This window comes from Colossoma macropomum, unplaced genomic scaffold (assembly GCF_904425465.1).
Source record: "Colossoma macropomum unplaced genomic scaffold, Colossoma_macropomum, whole genome shotgun sequence".
NCBI classification, from domain to species: domain Eukaryota; kingdom Metazoa; phylum Chordata; class Actinopteri; order Characiformes; family Serrasalmidae; genus Colossoma; species Colossoma macropomum.
Window position 1 is genome coordinate 10658798 of NW_023494799.1, and position 17848 is coordinate 10676645.

The 17848-nt window shown below is 38.5% G+C and overlaps 1 protein-coding gene across 1 annotated transcript; it reads right to left on the reverse strand.

The window, feature by feature from the left end:
• Positions 1 to 447: 447 nt before the first annotated feature.
• On the reverse strand, positions 448 to 17845 carry creb3l3a (cAMP responsive element binding protein 3-like 3a). The gene is given in 11 exon segments (XM_036585907.1): positions 448 to 1404; positions 7661 to 7757; positions 9038 to 9122; positions 9236 to 9304; positions 11725 to 11831; positions 11949 to 12059; positions 14541 to 14674; positions 14947 to 15040; positions 15042 to 15188; positions 16990 to 17103; positions 17412 to 17845. Coding segments are annotated over 11 exon segments (1290 nt in total). The 5' UTR covers positions 17433 to 17845; the 3' UTR covers positions 448 to 1093.
• Positions 17846 to 17848: the final 3 nt, after the last annotated feature.

Sequence of the window (17848 nt, forward strand, 5' to 3'; positions counted from 1 at the left end):
CCACAGTTTGAACGTTGTTTTGTTAGCTGCCTAATTGTTCAACTGAATTATTCCTCAAAAATGAACAATTGAGGTTAGTGCTAAACCACTCACACTAGCTAGCATCATGGAGGTTTTTATAATTAGCTTCTAGATCAGTGGCTCGCAGTCAAAATTTGTTAAGCTCTGTCAGGATTCCGAATAACAGTTTTTCAGAATGCATGCTGGGTATTGTAATGAGAGGATGACAAGAAAACAAAAATGATACAGAACTGTGAATTCTGTCAAACCGATGAGGCTGAGGGATGCTATGCTGCACTGCAGAATGCTATATAAAATTAATATTTAATGCTAGTTTTAAGCTTGAATGCCCCTTTTTAAGACAGATCTGGAGGCCATTTCACTCTGTACTTTTGGAGTGTCATTGTAGTGTCAGTTCAGAAATGATAAACCCATATTAGCCCATAATACAAGTTTGAAGTAGTTTATTTAACACACCATAAAATGAACTGCATAAAGTGTTTGAGCTACAGACAAGATTATTATTTTTTACAGTGCATTTTTTTGTTCTCAAGATTGATAGAATCCTTATTTGAAATATATACACAGGCAATTGTCTAAGTATGATTTGGAGTTATTTGTACACAGCATAGTCAAAAATGCACATTATAGCTTTGTTTCTATGTAGGATATCCCTAAAGCACAGCTGTCATCAAAGAATGTTTAAAAAATGAAGATGCAGACTTGGAAAGATTCCAGTAATCATTTGGAATGGATTTCCTGAGGAGGATCTTTCTTTAACTTTCTTTCTCTTTTTTCTCTCACCAGAGGTTCTGGCCTTCTCCTTGAGCTGTATGAGAAATTATTAGTAAGTTACACAAGCATCTCCAGCATATAAACCAGCAAACAAGTTGATTTTTTTTGGTTTTGCCAAGCTTACACAAAAACTACAAAAAAAAGCTACAAAAACTAAGGGTTATGAATTTTGTCTGCTTCTCATTAGCTCTGCAGGAAAAGGAGAAAAGGCTTCGGCTCTTTGTTGGCTATAGATTTCCTGTGTAAAAGCACTGGTGCAGAACTTGCCCTGGGCAAATCCCCCTCCGCCCTTCACATGTCATCGGCATGCGGCCGGAGTCTCGATGAACCGCGTGGCCCGACTCAAGGTCACCGTCGCTATGTGCCCGGTGATGGGGTCTCCATGGTGATGGTCGTCATGCTGGTCCAGACTGGTGTCGTTGGCTCCTAGGTCATAATTAGCCAGTCCTGGCCTCCTGTGAAGCTTTTCCATTAGAGATGATATCTCCTCCATACCTTGGTCTCCTGGGAAGCCAGAGTGAGACGTGGACTCGTCCACCACCGAGAACGGACGCTCGAGGGCATGCAGCACCCGAGAGGACTGCAGGTTGTGCAGGGACCGTGACTGAACTGGAGAGGATTAGAGCAGAAAAAGGAATGAGACACGAAGGCCAACATATATTCTAGGTTCTGTTTCACATGCTGGAAAAAAGTGTCTGAAACAGTGACATTCTTTAATGTACCTGAGCCACAGGTTTAGTATTTCTTTAGTTTTCACCAAATCCGTAATGGCAGATATGTACATCATAGCTTTTATTCAATGTAGGATATGCCTAAGGCATAGCTATTGTCAAAGATTGTTAAGAAAAACAACGTAGAATTCCAGTAAATCATGTGGAATGGATTTTTCCTGAGGGTGATCTTTGTTTTTTTGTTTGTTTGTTTCATACTGCTTATCCCAGCTGTTTATTTTGATATACTTTACAGGCTTTTGACATTTAAAAGCAGTGAAAACACCATAACTGTTCAGGGTGTAACGATCCTCCAAATCCACAGTTCATTTCATACCTTACTTTTTTATTTAGGGTAGTGTGGAAGTGAATAAGAAAAAATGGTGGAAAAATTTCTGGGTTTCATTAAATCAGTGGCAGTGGCTTGGGGCTGGGGGGTGAGGGGGGTATCTGACATCAAAACAATATTAATATTCGTCATACACAGTTTCATTCTTGGTTTCAGAAGCATTACACCCCCACTAACTAGCTGTACAAATTTGATGACTTTGATGACTTACAAATTTTTGTACACTCAAATTCTGTCACTGGGGTGGTACCCTCAAGGCAGGGGTGTCCAGTGTTACCCACAAAGCGCCAGTGTGGCTGCAGCTTTTTTATTTCAAACAAGCAGAAGCTCACCTGTTTCTACTTGTTAAATCAGTTGGTCTCGGTCTTCAATCATGTGTGGTCCTGCATTACTGGAATGAAAACCTTGCTGCCACACCGGTCCTTTGCAGATAAGACTGGACACCCTCGCCTCAAGGGTACCTTTAGTTAGGAAATATATTTTGTTGCGATTATATTTTCTAAGTTTCATTGAGTCCATACACCCTGTACTGACTCCACGCTTTTTATTTGATGTCTATTTGAAAAGGTTATGACAAGGTACAAATATACCTCTTTTAGTTTACCTTTAACACTCAATTACGCTACACAATTAGACCCTAAGCATCATATTGTACCCTTGAGGGTACATTTACATAGTTTGTACCTTGCCAGACTGAAATGTACCTGGAAAGTGCCCCTTTTTCTGACAGTGTACAGGTGCTGCATTAAATGAACAACAAATTGGTTTATAATCATTTTCACAGACCAGCATACATGTTGTCTTTTTTTCTTACTGTGAAAAAAACATTCACTATCGCAAAACATCACAGGCCTGCATAACCTAAGACAGAGAATACAGTGTTTCGTTAGTGGATTAACACATTTTATGGACATTCTTCAGAACATTCTTTCAAAATAATGGAAATACCACATGAAATGAACTATAAAAAAGATGTAGAATTTTTTTTGAATAATCTGATAACTGCAGAATCAAAAATTTTGTCAGTAATCTGATCAACGCGTTTATATGCACTTGAGTAATCAGATAATGTGAAAACTACAGGTCTACATGAGTCAGGCAGTAAACAAATTTCTGCTTTGCAACCAGCCAATAAACTCACAGATGAAGACGTGAGGTAAACATAATGTAAACTCAAACTTCATGGTGTGGCTTAAAAAAAAAAAAACTGCGCCACCTAAAAATATGAACATACATCATCTAGAAGATGAGAAATGCAGTTGGTTTCATCGTCGCTCCAAGTGTTTTGCTGCCATCTCGCGCCAGCGCTGCTTGCTCATTTCCAGTCTGTTCCGCACATACGCAGACTGAGACATCCGAAAGAAATCAGAGTAAGAGTTTACATGCGCTGAGAAATCTGACTATTGAGCTAAAATCCAGCTCTCTTTATCAGATTTCTTAATTGGATTTCTAGATCGGAGTATGCTGTTTACATAACCATTTGAATAATCAGATAACTGCAGAAATCCGATTATGATCAGATTATTGAGTGCACATAACGCATTCACTGATCTAAACGCAGTGAAAAGTGGAAAATACCTCTGATTACTGCCAGCTGCGGCCTACTGCTGCCAAGAGATAGATGATAGACAGTAATGTTTACTCACAACAAAAGAAATCATGTCAACATGTCAAGGTTGGCCATAGATTCTGGGGGTTATGAAGGCTGTTCTGTCAGTCTTTTGTTGTTTCTACCCACAGAATGCCTGTGTTGGTCACTGAAATAGGCTTCCTACGTGAGCACGCTAGTTTATAGAATGCTGCTGCTTTAAATCACTGTCTTCACATTAATACGGTGATCTAATGTTAGATATTTAAGCAATTAAGTCCCATTATCAGCATGACTAGCCTAGTTAGCCCTGGAGGACACTACTAGGCTAGTTAGCACTAGCAGCTGCGAACGGAGGTGCAGCTTTCGTTCATTCATAAACAACTAAGTTTGTTCTTCAACGACCATATTAAGTTTTATTGTTTTATCCAGGTCGACAAAGGACCCATAAACTTTAATAATTAATTAATAATTAAAGAGGAATATGATAAACATTGCTCATATTGTTGGATATGCCAGTAAAACGTTGCACTCATAGCAGCAATCAGTACAGTGTGTTCTGTCATGCTGGGGGCTATTCACGCTGAGTGGCTACATGTTCAGAAGACCTGTCACTCCAAATGAGTTGGCCACCCCCTAAAGACCCACCCAAAAGTGCCAAAAGTCAGAAGCAAAATAAAAATTTCAGAAGCAAAAGAGTGATTCCAGAAATAAAAAATATATAACAAATATAAATATTAAATATTAAAGCAAAAACTGGCAAAATAAGTAATACATTTATATCAGAATGAGTGAAAATGAGTAGTAATCTTTTTTAAAAAGTTAAGTTTGATTTAACTCTCATTATTTGTTTTTTGCAACATATTTTGGGCATTTTGATACTTAATATTTTACCTGTGGAGTTTTTTATTTTATTTTAAACATATGGCACAAAGTTAACTCTATATGCCACTATCCTAGCAGTGTGCTGATGGTAGTGTTGTGGATTAGATTTTGACAGTTGTACATTTAGCTGCCCTCGAAGGACTGAACAAATTGCATCCATTGAAGTACGAAGTATGATGGTTTGAGAGCAAAATCAAGAAGCTTGAATGCTGAAAGAACGCACTTGTAACTGTAGCACCAAAATTGAGCAGAACAAAATCACTGGTGTGGTTTGACAGTCAGCAGGAGCACAGCTGGTCGAGGAAAATGACTGTTTTTGAGGACAGTGAAATCAGCAGAGCAGCAAAGAAAACCCTTAAAACAATTGTCACTATCACAAACAGCTCCCAGGGTGCAGGAACAACCTACTGTTCGCAAGAAGACTTTCAGCCGCTGAATTATAACTGCTCCACCACAAGGTGCGAACTCGCAGCAGAAGCAACGGTAGGTGAGCAGTGCACACAAGCCTCAACCTAATTCATACAGACAGGCGAGATGAAGACAAGCCACTACCACTGTGATGGAAAATTTAAGTTTCAAACAATGTACTACCTCATCTGTAAGTAGTGTCATGGCTTAGCCAGGCATCACAGTCTCACTGACTTGCTCACTCAGCTTAGTTGATGAAATAACTGGAGATGAAAGCAGGCCAATGCCTTCAGAAGTATAAAAAGAAACATCTAGACTTTTTATGTGCAAACTCCCTGTTGGACAGCAGCTCACTAATCAGCAAAACATTGACCTGATACAGACATGTCGAGGCAACCTAGAAGTTCATCAGCAGTCATCGCTGTAAGCTGGCCAAGTCAGTCTGCCAATTTATATTGAGTCAACCCAAACAAGCAGCGCTAACAAGAACTTTTCTAAGCCCTGCAAGGCCCAGAAATAGGTGACATTCTGTGTTTTTGTCTCATATTTTCATCTTCAGTAAAAACAGGCATTGTAGTGTCAAAAATGTCAAAAATGTCAAGAACAACTATAATTTCTTATAACACCACTGAATACAAGAAAAGCAAACAGCACTGCTTGTTGCAGTTCCTGTAAAAAGTACCTTCCTTAGCATGAAATGACTACCTGATACAGGGTACAGTCAGCTCCGTAAATATTGGTACCCCTTGTTTGTGAATACATCCATACATACATCATCTAAACCGCTTATCCTTCTGGGTCGCGGTGGGGTGCTGGAGCCTATCCCAGCTGTCATTGGGCGAAGGCAGGATACACCCTGGACAGGTCGCCAGTCCATCGCAGGGCAGACAGACAGACATACACATTCACACACACACTCACACCTAGGGGCAATTTAGCGTGTCCAATCAGCCTGACTGCATGTTTTTGGACTGTGGGAGGAAACCGGAGTACCCGGAGGAAACCCACGCAGACACAGGGAGAACAGGCAAACTCCACACAGAAATGACCCTGGTCACCCAGCCGGGAATTGAACCCAGGCCATTCTTGCTGTGAGGCGACAGCGCTACCCACTGCACCACCATTTATAAAATTTGTGAATCTCAATTTTGCATTGAAAATTTCAAGAAAATCTAAACTATTTTAAAAAAGTTTCTTAGATTTAGCCTAAGAAAAAATAAAAACTTTTTTTTAACAAAACAAATCTCTCCAAATCCTCCAAAGTCCTAGGTTCTCTTTTTGGATTCTCCTCTTTAGCTCAGGGGTCAGAGGTTTGTCAAAACCTGGTTACAGTCAAACTTCTGGTAGCATCTAGGGAACTCCAGCTGTTTATGTTTGTCACTTGATGAAAGAAAAGGTTTTTTTTTCTGAATAGTTTGTTGGCATAGAGGTGGCACCTAATGCTAGCTTTGAAGATTTGGTGACCCAGAAATGCAATCATCTTCCGCAAATCTTCCAGGCAGGCTCTCTACAGCTCTGGTTGTTGAAAACATCTTAATTATTGCCATAATAGTGGATATTGCCATTTTCAGGCTGTTTTTAGTTGTTTTTTTATAGCCATTGCTTGACTTACAAAATGTCAACACTCTTATACCTAATTTCATGTGCATTCTCTAATCTTTCCCATGTTGATAAATGATTAAGGGAATTTGGCTTCTATAGAACCTAATATTCATACCTGAGAGAAGCAGGAAGCAGGATGACCAGCCAAATATAAATGGGAACATGCTACAGTTACACTTTGTAAGAATTTATAGGGGGTGACAATAAATATTTTGTTAAAAAGGTTTTTTGATAAGGATTTTTGTTTTTCTACACTAATTTTACTTCAATTAAAGGTTAGATTTTTCTCATATTCTTAATTTTTTTTATAACTTTTTTTGTCTTTACCAAGGCTGCCAATAATTATAGGGCTGACTGTACATATATGCTAAAGCAGTTATGTATGTGTCTATCCTCTCACTAAACTGTTTTCTGTATGTCCTAAAACCAGGATGAGTCTGTGTTCCTCTTTGTTTTAGTGAGTTCTCATTCTGAAAATGAGTTGTTAACATTACCTACCTCACATTACCTAAACAATGCTACACATTTCTCTGCAATATCGAATATGTTTTACATCAGAAGACTTACAAGTGCTTACTGCAATGTGAACAATATCTTGTGATGCTGAAAATATTCCAATTACCCAGTATTAGAGGTAAAGAGGCAAAGTATTGTGCTGTAGAACAGCATAAGCAATGAGCAATAACTGTCATTTATTATGTATTGAACTAAAAATTCCCAATTATATTTCTTCAAAGTCAAGTTTTTTTCTTCAATGCAGATCAATTTTGTATAACAAGATGCAGTAAAATCAACCTAAATTACTGCTTTGTGTCTGATTATTAACAAAATGCTACTGATCTGATAGAGTTTCAGCTCGAATGCACTCAGTCTATCTATCCTCCGAGATCATATCAGGACAAGTTCAGTCTGTAACAAGATGCTAATTTAAAGTGAGTGTGACCAAATGGACCAAACTTCCCACCATGACCTCCAATTACCCTGCCACAGAGGAATGAGTGAACTAAAAATTGATCCTGCGCAAAGCCACTAACAGCTGCCTGAAATGTACAGCTTTCATCTACACCAGTGATTTAAGACACGGGGAAAATGACAAAGCTGTTTTCCATTCTACCAGACGTCCATCATTTCCTTGGCTCGATCCAATAACTGCCACCAGCTCAGGTCTAATGGCTTGTTGACGTTAATGGTACATTGCACACTTTGCTTTGAATCATGCGCCGTTCAGCATGGGCAAAAGAACGAGGGTGGCCACAGCAGTCTTTACCCACATAGGCTTAGAGATGGTCTCAGCTCAGGGTGTGATGGTACTAGTGGACTGACCTCTCAGTGGGCTGAAGTCTCCGGGTTGGCTGACCTTGGTCTCGGTGAAGGGCTTCAGGCTGGGCAGCAGAATCAGGGTAAAGGACAGCAGCAGTACCTGTGGGACAGAAACAGATGGACAGTTCGAGTAAGATGGCACAGTGCAGCTGATGGCATGGCACAACATTGGACTTCCTGCACCACTGACAGAGTTAGAGGTTAGATATGCTTGAGGCTGCAGCTCTTTACCTAGAATATCTTCTCTTGAGCTTATTCGCTGACAGCCTTGCTGGTTTTCATTTTCCATAAGCTTGATGTAAAATATGAACATGAGACATCCAAATTGAAGCCACTGCCACAATTTCCTCTTTAAATTAAATTAAAGTCAATCAGCCAAAACATGCCTGGTGTTTGAAGTTTGCTTTGTTTAGCATGGGAGCTTCAAGGCTAATATAGCTAACAGCTAGCTTAAATCCATAAGGTTAGCACTGTGCAAAATACAGGCAAAAACTGACTGTTTTCTGCAAAGTAGCATATGCTTGCCCATGTTTATAGATAATAGCATGTCATAAAGTGTCATAAACCACATAAGCAAATTTAAATGAAGTTACATATTTGCCAAAGGCTAACCTACTAGCTATGAGCTTCTATTTCTTTTTAAACTATATTTGCCTTGTGTAAATGTGACTTTTAGCTAAACAGTTGTCTACACAGTATGTACAGTACTGTGCAAAAATCAGTCACTTAATTCCCAATCAAACTGCCATTAAGTACAAGTTATTAATTTTTCAGTGTAAGGAAAAAACAGAAAACGTCATCAGAATATAAAATGACAAAGAACTAAATATAACACCATATTTTGCAATATATAGTGAGTCTACCCTCTGCATATATTACAGCTTCCACTTCTTTTAGAAGACTTGCTATCAGTTTTTCAAAGAAATCTGCAGGGATATTTTCCCACATCTCCAAAGTTCTATCATTTGGTTGCGTTTTTTCTTCTCACAAACCAAATAATCTCCAAAACATTCAATGATGTTTAGCTTTGGAATCTGGGGTGGTCAGTCTATTGGTCCAAGAACACAAGCAGCTTCTTTCTTTCATGAAAATATTATATCCAGTTTTGGAAATCTTTTTTTACTTATTTTTATTTGACCTTATGCAGATGGATTTCCTTATCTGATCACCTCAGAAATGTGAAAAATGAATGAATAACTTTATTTTGCTGTATTAACTGGAAGTTAAATAAATGAAGGGTGGTCTCTGACTATTGCACAGTACTGTATTTGATACAGAGTACGTCCTTAGGTAGCTGTCATGTGGATAGGTGAGTGCATGAATGTTTGAGATTTGTTTGAGTTTGTATGTCAGTGTGTGTTTGCCTGTTATGTTCCTCACCAGAACACAAGTCCCAGTCTGGGCCGGTTTGTTGGTTCCATTCATGACCATTGCCTGCAGTCGACGCAGCTGCTCCATCAGAGACCTGAGCCGGTCAGAGAGAGAGAAGCCAGAAGAAATAATGTGACATTACCAGCTTTGACACAGAAGAACAGGGGACTGGAACCCTGAAGAATGGATAATAAGGCATTCCCTCACATGTTGCATTTCTCCAGCTGGAAAACTTTCCTCTGCAGCTCTTGGTTCTGCGCACTGCAAGCTGCCATCCTGGCAAAACAAATTTCCCAGAAGAGTTCAGCTTATGTGCAAAGAGAAGCATCAGGCTCTCAAATCAGACCTAATCTATTCCACTCACAAACCAACAGGTAATGTGTATGGAACATGTAGTAGATTATCAGTGTTTTATTCATTCACTGTAAAAGATATTGTACACTATGGCTGAATCTCTGATGAACTCCTACTCCCTGTGTAGTACGCTATGTAGGTCATGAAGAAACGGCTTCTTCACTCACATAGTGCATTATATGTATATTACAAAGCCATTTATATTCAGCCATAAGCAGCTGTTTGACCTATGCAGTACACTATATAGGGAATAGAAAGACTTAGGATTCAAGCTATGTTATATACTTTTTATACATTTTCAATATGAGTTCACATTGAACTGTAGTAAACAGAATAGTTACATGATTAGGAGGTCAAAAAAGTTCTATTATGATCACTAAAGCAACTGAATAAGAATTTACACTACCAGTCAAAAGTTTGGACATACCTAGTCAATTTTTTTTATATTTTTGACATTTTGTTCTGGATAAGAGTGTCTGCCAAATGCTATAAATGTAAATGTAAATGTAATGAAGACATCAAAACCATGAAATACAGAACTGAAAAGTTTCATTCTAAAACGCTGCATATCCATTTGTAACAATTGTGGGCATATCAAGTTTTTAGACAGAATAACAGCTGATATATAATGGAAAACAAATGTTTATTTTTCTAATCAAGGTGGTACTAATCATGACATAGCACTTATATTTCTTGTATGTGACGTAAAGCCCACTCACCACAGCATATATCATAATCTTAAAAGTGGTCTATAATGCATGCAATCACTCAGAAAAAATTCTGGCGTTCTACCAAACAGAGTGTTTTAAACCAGTGTCCTCCCTCACCACAACACAGTTGATTGATTAAAATGCATTAACGAGGACAGAAATTAAACAAATTCACTTTTAATGAGAAATACAAAGTAAGGATAATAGGATATTAAGATATTAACATAATATAGGATTTTAGGATGTTAGGTATTCAGATATTAGAATGATATAATGATTGTGGTTCCAAATTTACATTTTTTAATCTAAATTTCACTACAGTCCAAAATTACACTTCAGAAATATTATTTACATTTTTTTGTTGTTTTGGACATAAATGCATACATAGGTATCAAATTGAAACCGGAAATATTGGAAATGTGGGCCAGCACTGAAATCCGACATTTTTTCTGTACGTATCTGTCAATGCCAATACATAAACATTTAAAAAATGTAGAAAATGAAACTATATCTATCTATCTATGCAGTATTGCAGAGAAATTCAAATTGTCTTTCTATATGATTACAAATGCAGTAAAATGAATAAAATGCAGACATTTCAGCACAGTAACCCAGTGTAAAATATATTGTTTTTTTCAGCTCACCCAGGACCTATGGGCAAATGCTGAGTGGCTGTCTTGGCTCATGGTAGGAACTTTACTAGCAGCACAATAAAAAACTAATTTCGACATTGTATCATGCCTAATCAAAATCCTGATGCTCTCCACATCATTTCTGAACATCTCCAATCACTGCTTAGCAACCATTCCACTATCTGCCATTACCACAGTTTTTTAAGCAGCCAGCCAAAGTTTCCTGCGAATGTATTTTGACATGAAGCTCCAGATATTCAAAACCTGTGCCTGAGTGATCGGTAAAAGCAATACCCTGATAAAGTAGAGGATACCAGTTTCCAAAGTTAAAGAGAAAGGTTGCTGGGTCGTTGTCAGCAGTGATATGTGAACATTCTATTTCTATGCCAAAGGTCATCAAAGGTTTGATGTAAATTGTCCATAAATATTTTTATGCCCACCTTAGAAAATAGCTGTTGTCTTTATTCGACCAAAGAAGATCCCCACAGTTCCAACACAGGCCTATAATTTGTGGAAATGGAATATTTGTTTTGTCATGCATCCTTAATATTTATTTTGTTGTATGTAATTGAAATTTTAGCTTTTACATCAAAATGCAAAGTGCAAAACAACCAGGTGTCTCAAACTTTTGACTGGTAGTGTATCTCTCAAACACAGTATTCACATAGCTCAGTATGTGAATGCTGCTAGATATTTTCAATTCTAGCAGAAATTGATCAGCAGCTACATAAAAATCTTGTTATTTTTCATAGCAGTCGCACTAAAATGCCACCCGGTGTTCGTGACATCCCTGGCATGCTCATTTAACAGGACCAAATGTGCACAAGAAGCCGCCACAAGCCAAGGTGGTGCTCATCAGAAAAACACTGCACATCATTACAAACTGCTTGTTTACAGCATGGCCCTGGTTATTCTGCCGGTGTTGTTGAGCGGGGAATGGATCCAAGGCCCCAGTGCCCAAGGTCCCATGCTTCATTGCTTTTGGCAGTGAACTCAATACCTGCTCTCCAGTCCATCTATGTATTCTTTCTTCTTCTTCCTGCTTTCTTGGGCAGACTGCTTGTTCCGGATCTTTCGCCTGATTTTCTTCAGGATCCTCTCTTCGAACTGCAGTGAAGGTCAGGGAGAAGAAGAAATTGTTATCGTCATGAAATATAAGCAAAAGCAAGGAGTCTTCTCTTCACTTTTTTTTTTTTGGAGGGTAGGGATGTGAACATGCAGTACTTTGGTAAGAGGCAGCTGGCTTGGTAGAGTTACTCCCTCCTTGACAAGTAACTTTTTCTCATCCTCATTGAGAACCAGCTCCTGGTGGCACTGCTGCGACGCCTGCGGAGGCTGAAAAAAGAAGAAATGAATGTAAATCCAACAACCTGTGAAATGTACAGTGCACTTCACGCAGTTTAGCAGGCTGAGTGCAGGCAGTTTGGCTGCAGAGCAAAGACCCATCACTCTCTCACTCCTGTACTCGAACATGTCACGAATTTGGGTCCACTTCCATGAGTCTGTACTGAATACTGTACTGATGTGTAAAAATACATCAGTGCAGGGAGATGCAGCATTAATCTGAAGGTGACAGTTCAACTGCATCGATTATATGCCAGTAACAATAATATTCAGTGAAGTATGCCCCCATGTTTTGGCTGGGGTCATGGGGTACTGTGGTATTTTTATTATTTTTGTTCTACTTCTGTGTAAATGGTTTGTCTAGTCACGCCATATGAAAAAAACCATATGGGCATATGTGAGATACAGTTCAAATACATACATACATACATCAGCTAAACCGCTTATCCTTCTGGGTCGCAGTGGGGTGCTGGAGCCTATCCCAGCTGTCATTGGGCAGAAGGCAGGATACACCCTGGACAGGTCGCCAGTCCATCGCAGGGCAGACAGATAGACATACACATTCACACACACACACATTCACACCTAGGGGCAATTTTAGCATGTCCAATAAGCCTGACTGCATGTCTTTGGACTGTGGGAGGAAACCGGAGTCCCACGCAGACACGGGGAGAACATGCAAACTCCACACAGAAATGACCCCGGTCACCTGGCCAGGAATTGAACCCAGGCCATTCTTACTGTGAGGCGACAGCGCTACCCACTGCGCCACCGTGCCGCCCAGTTCAAATACATTGTCTCATTTTATTTTTTCCATCGTACATCACAAAAATGCTCAATGTAATAAAAGATGAAAAGTATCCACTGATTGGATTAACCATCAAGTGCCAAGAGTTCATACTGAACTGGGAAAATCAGCTTTTAGCTACAGAGCACTAGCAAACTGGAATACATTACAGGAAACTCTAAAGCTTCGCTCGCTGGTGTCATATGTACACTTTAAACTGCTAAAATCTAACCACCTCAAATCTAACCACCTGCAACTGGTTTATTTGATTCTAGTTAACTTTTTGTATGATTTTGGTATGTTTTAGTTATTGTTTTACATTTTCCATTCTTTTATTTATTTTATTACTAACATTTCTTTAATTTTATCTCAATTTGATTTGTTACTTCTATTATTTTTGCAATTGTATTGGTTTATTCTGATTTGATTGATTTTTACTCTTAATTTTAGATATCAGTTTAGTCAGATTTGACAGATTTTTCCTTAAGTGCCTGATTTCTGTACTGCCTCGGCTACATTGTAAATGAGAGTCACTCACAATGTACTCCAAGTTTAAGTAAAGGTTGATTAAAAATGTAGTCCACACATCAATGTACGTAAGGGAAAAAAGGAAAACATTTTTGGCTATTTTCATAGATTTTCAACTTTATTTAATAATTACTTTTAACTGAGTTGAATCTAATCAAATCTAATCAATTTTGATAGATCCACATATATACGTGTATTTTCTCTTTGTGCATGCACATGCTCTGATCCTTTAGCGGAAACTTCATTCCTGATTTCACTTCATTTACACTCACACTAGCGAACTGCTTTCTGAGTGACAGCACTGGGGTAATAACTGCTTCACGAGGGTCTCGTTTCAATACCTTTTTAACATGTCCTTGCCACCTTCGACTCACCACTCAGATGTGTGTAAAATCTACATTTCAGTAGTGATCAGTGGGGAGGAGCAGAGAGTGAGAAATTTTTCAAATCAGAACACACTGGCCCTCGGCTAGTTTAGCCTCAGTGAGCTAATTAGCCATGCACACTTTTTAATGCAAAACGTGTGAACATAACGTACATAAAATTTGTGAATAATGCTTAATCTAGTTATAAGCTCTGGTTTAAAACTGTGGTGCATTGCCTTTATTTGTTGCTGGCTGCAAAGATTTTAGCTTGCTGACTAGCAGGCTGGCAGAATAATGTGATGAAGTTGTATCAGCAGTCATATATAACACATGGAGTAATTGGCTACCTTAAACCCAGTGTGAACACACTAAATCAAAGTGCACTTTTGTGTTCTCTGATGCCTCACCCCTCTGAGGACTTCTTTTCGCTTGAGGTAATAAAATGATTGGGAAATGTCAAAGCCATATGGACAAGGGCATGTTAAAAAATGCATTATTTTTGTTCTTAATTTGCACTGAATGTTTTGTCAGCGTGACTCTAGCTTTGTCACTCCCTCTGGCAAAAAAGTACCTATAAAACTGTCCTTCATGTTGAACTGTAAAATGAAACCTGTTTCAAAATTGATATTTATCATTGTCATAACAGACGGAGGTTTTATTTTTTATTTTTCAAATTTGATATTATGATGCCTGCAGACATTTCCATCCATACTAAACTCTAATACTACCTAGCGCACTTCTGTCCTACACTTCGTTATGTATGTAAAGTAGCTTGACACTTTGGGTACCCACAGGTTCTGGTGTGCCAGATAGCAGCAGGTCCTTGACAGTGAGAGTGAAAGCGATGGCCGGCCGGGCCTGTACCACTTCAGATGCAGGCCGCATCCCTCCAGCCCTCTCAGGGAAAATGCCAGAGCCCCAGCCATCTGCAGAAACAGATAATAGCATTTGTTTGCCTTTGTGTATGTTTGTGTAACCACACACATGAATAATCGACTGTCTTAAAGGCGAACAAAACGAGCCAAAAACAGAAAAATCATGCTATACAACGGCTTTGACCGCGGACAAAAAATATATGTTTGATTCCTCTGGAATGGAACAGAAGAGCAATAACTGCCTGAAGTGTTTATAAAGGAAATGGCTATTGATCTCCGACCGCTGTGAAGCTGTTTTTACAAATAAGTGCTCAGCGACTCACTGAAATCGATGGGCAGCCTGGTGTCTGGAGGGGGGGCGTGCTGTGGCTGGGGAGGAAGGTAGCAGGACTCCAGAGGGGGGCTTCCAGGGGGATGCAGGACTGTCATTGTGGTCTGAATGAGGGTCTTCACTTATCCCGCTGTCACTCGGGGAGGGCGACCATAGCGGAGAGCCAGACACAGAGTCGTTTCCGCTCAGTAGGGCGTTAAAGAAGTCTTCACCACCCTGGGCCGGCATTATCATCTACCAAACAAAGATACACTGAACATCACTGACACTGAACGCACTTGAACCCCCTTGAAATGGGGCTGCATGATATGGACAGAATGCCATATAGCAAAAATTTTGCATATTGTCACAAAAATGCATTTTGCAATTGCTTTATTTCTTGCAGTACATTAAAACTCATTGGTTAACATTTGCTGTGACATGATTACAGATTGGCAGGAAAGTGTATGTATATAAACACTATATTGCCAAAAGTATGTGGACGCCTGACCATCACACCTGTATATATATATATATATATATATATATACTTACTACCTACGTCTCCCCGTATCAGGCAATGCTACTAAGTGAAAGTGAAGAGACATGTGAAGCACAACCATATCTTTTTGAATCACCACTAACATCATTGGACAGCTCAACATGCTTGAAGTACATTTATGTTTGCCAGGTTAGAAAGGAATTGGTTCATCAAAACATCCAAAGAAACTCTTCTGGAACATCTGAGGTTGGCCAGATTGATCAAAATACACACAAAAAAAATAAATTTAGCAAATAAACAGTAATTGTGTATTAAAACATGCAGAAGTGTGTTCTCTGTAGAGGATGTGTTAACTTATTTTCAAATAAAAATCAACAAATGTAATTTGACCAGGTGTGCCCAAATTGTTACATATGACTGAGATAATAATAATAATAATAATAATAATAATGGGAAGAAGAAGAAGAAATGTATGTATATATATATATTTACATAGCATTTTTATACATTAAAATGCAGCTCAAAGTCCTATACAATTAAACCCAGCATAAAAAGAAGAAACAGAATCAGAGAGGAAAGAAACAGAGAACATAAATACATTGTAAAAAGAGAATGGAAAAATAACAAAAAAATATAAATAATAATAAATACTAATAAAGCAACAATAAAAAATAAATGAGTATAAAATATAAAATAACAATGAACTTTGAAGAACAAGAAACTGCTCTATAAATAAGTAAAATAAAATAATAACCAAAATAAATAGTTGCTCATAAAAAGGTCAAATGATACAACAAATAACACATAAAAAAAGGAAAAAAAACTAAAGCAAAAAAAATGTTGCTACCACGTTTTCTACATAGAACGCCCTTGTGCACATTTTAATGCACAATTACTGTTTATTTACATTTTATATTTTATGTTTTATTTTTTCTCAATATGTCAGCAAATAAATTGAAATTGTGCACTGAAATTTACAGAGAAATGAAGTATTTACCCATTTTCATCTGACAAAAATAAACAAAACATGTCATTTGACCAGGAGTGTTCAAACTTTTGCATGTGACTCTATGCAAAAACCATCCTGTCTTCTATGACTGTATCATTGTGAAGCATATCCAGTTAAAGAATCTGATACATAATAAGGTGTTAGTCCATTAGACTTTAAAATACATTCTGTACTGAACAGGAATCCAGTGAATCCATACAAATATCGCAGCCTTCTGCAACAGCAATATTGCAAAGGCCAACATCAAGATAATGATTAACAAACAATATATTGCGCAGGCCTGCATACAACACCAGGCTTGTAGCTCTATTAGTAATCTTAAGACTGTATTCTGTAAGTACTATGAATTATTTCAGCAACTTTTAAAGATTATATTGATTGTCCTAAGAAATATTAGACACTGAAGTGTGGGCCTGCATACAGCCACTTAGACTTTAAGGTCAGAGAGATATACTAAAGCTTCAAATAAATGGATCCGAGTGTCCAAGAACAGTCCGAACTTAAAATAGAAGGCCGGCTGTGTGCGTGCGAGATGCATCACTTACGTTAGGGTCCTGGACTGGCCAAGGCTGCTCATTATGATGCATCATCTCCTCATGGCGTAAGATGCCATCGTTCTTGTCAAAAAGCAAATCCAGCAGTTCTATCCCATCACAAGCCTGCAAGCATATGAAGGTTTCTGTAATGTAATGCTCTTCCTGTCAGTTTGATTAATTGTGTGAAATTACAAATTAATGGAATGCAAACGCCTGAAAAAGTTCATGTATAAAGAGTCCTTTCTTTCTATTTGACACGCACACACAAAGATAAGTTCTGCAGTAAAGTTAACTTCTACACTTTCTGAACCTTGGTCTTTGGTGTCTGTGCAACCACATCTGGACTAGCCTGATAACAAAGACGTCATTTAGCACAACAACAGCGCTCTTGATGAAAATCCGTCACCGAATCCTAAACAAAAAGCTCTTACCTGCTCTGAGTAGTGTTCCATTACCTTGACCTTGGTGGGCTATACCACCATTAAAGCAAAGACAATGGTTGAAAAAAAGGGAAAATTGTCAGTGTTGTTTCTTAGTCCAGACTTGCTCCCTCACTGATATCACTCTGAGGACAAAGTTTAAACTCCAACGCTGCAATCAGATCATCATTAGCGGACCTGGCTGCCTATTGGCTCTGGTTGAAGGTGACGCATGACTAGCAGACACAGATAAAATGATGAAACAACAAAGAATATGGCCTCAATCTCATGATAACTAGCACAGCTTGTTCTAATCTAATCCAACACTCCGAACACCTTGCAAACAAATTATTATTAACAAGTAATCCTGCTTAGTTTAACATCTGGTTCTCTAATGATAGCATCACAATTCTGGAAACCTAGTGTTCCTTGCCAGTAATGTGTTAGGT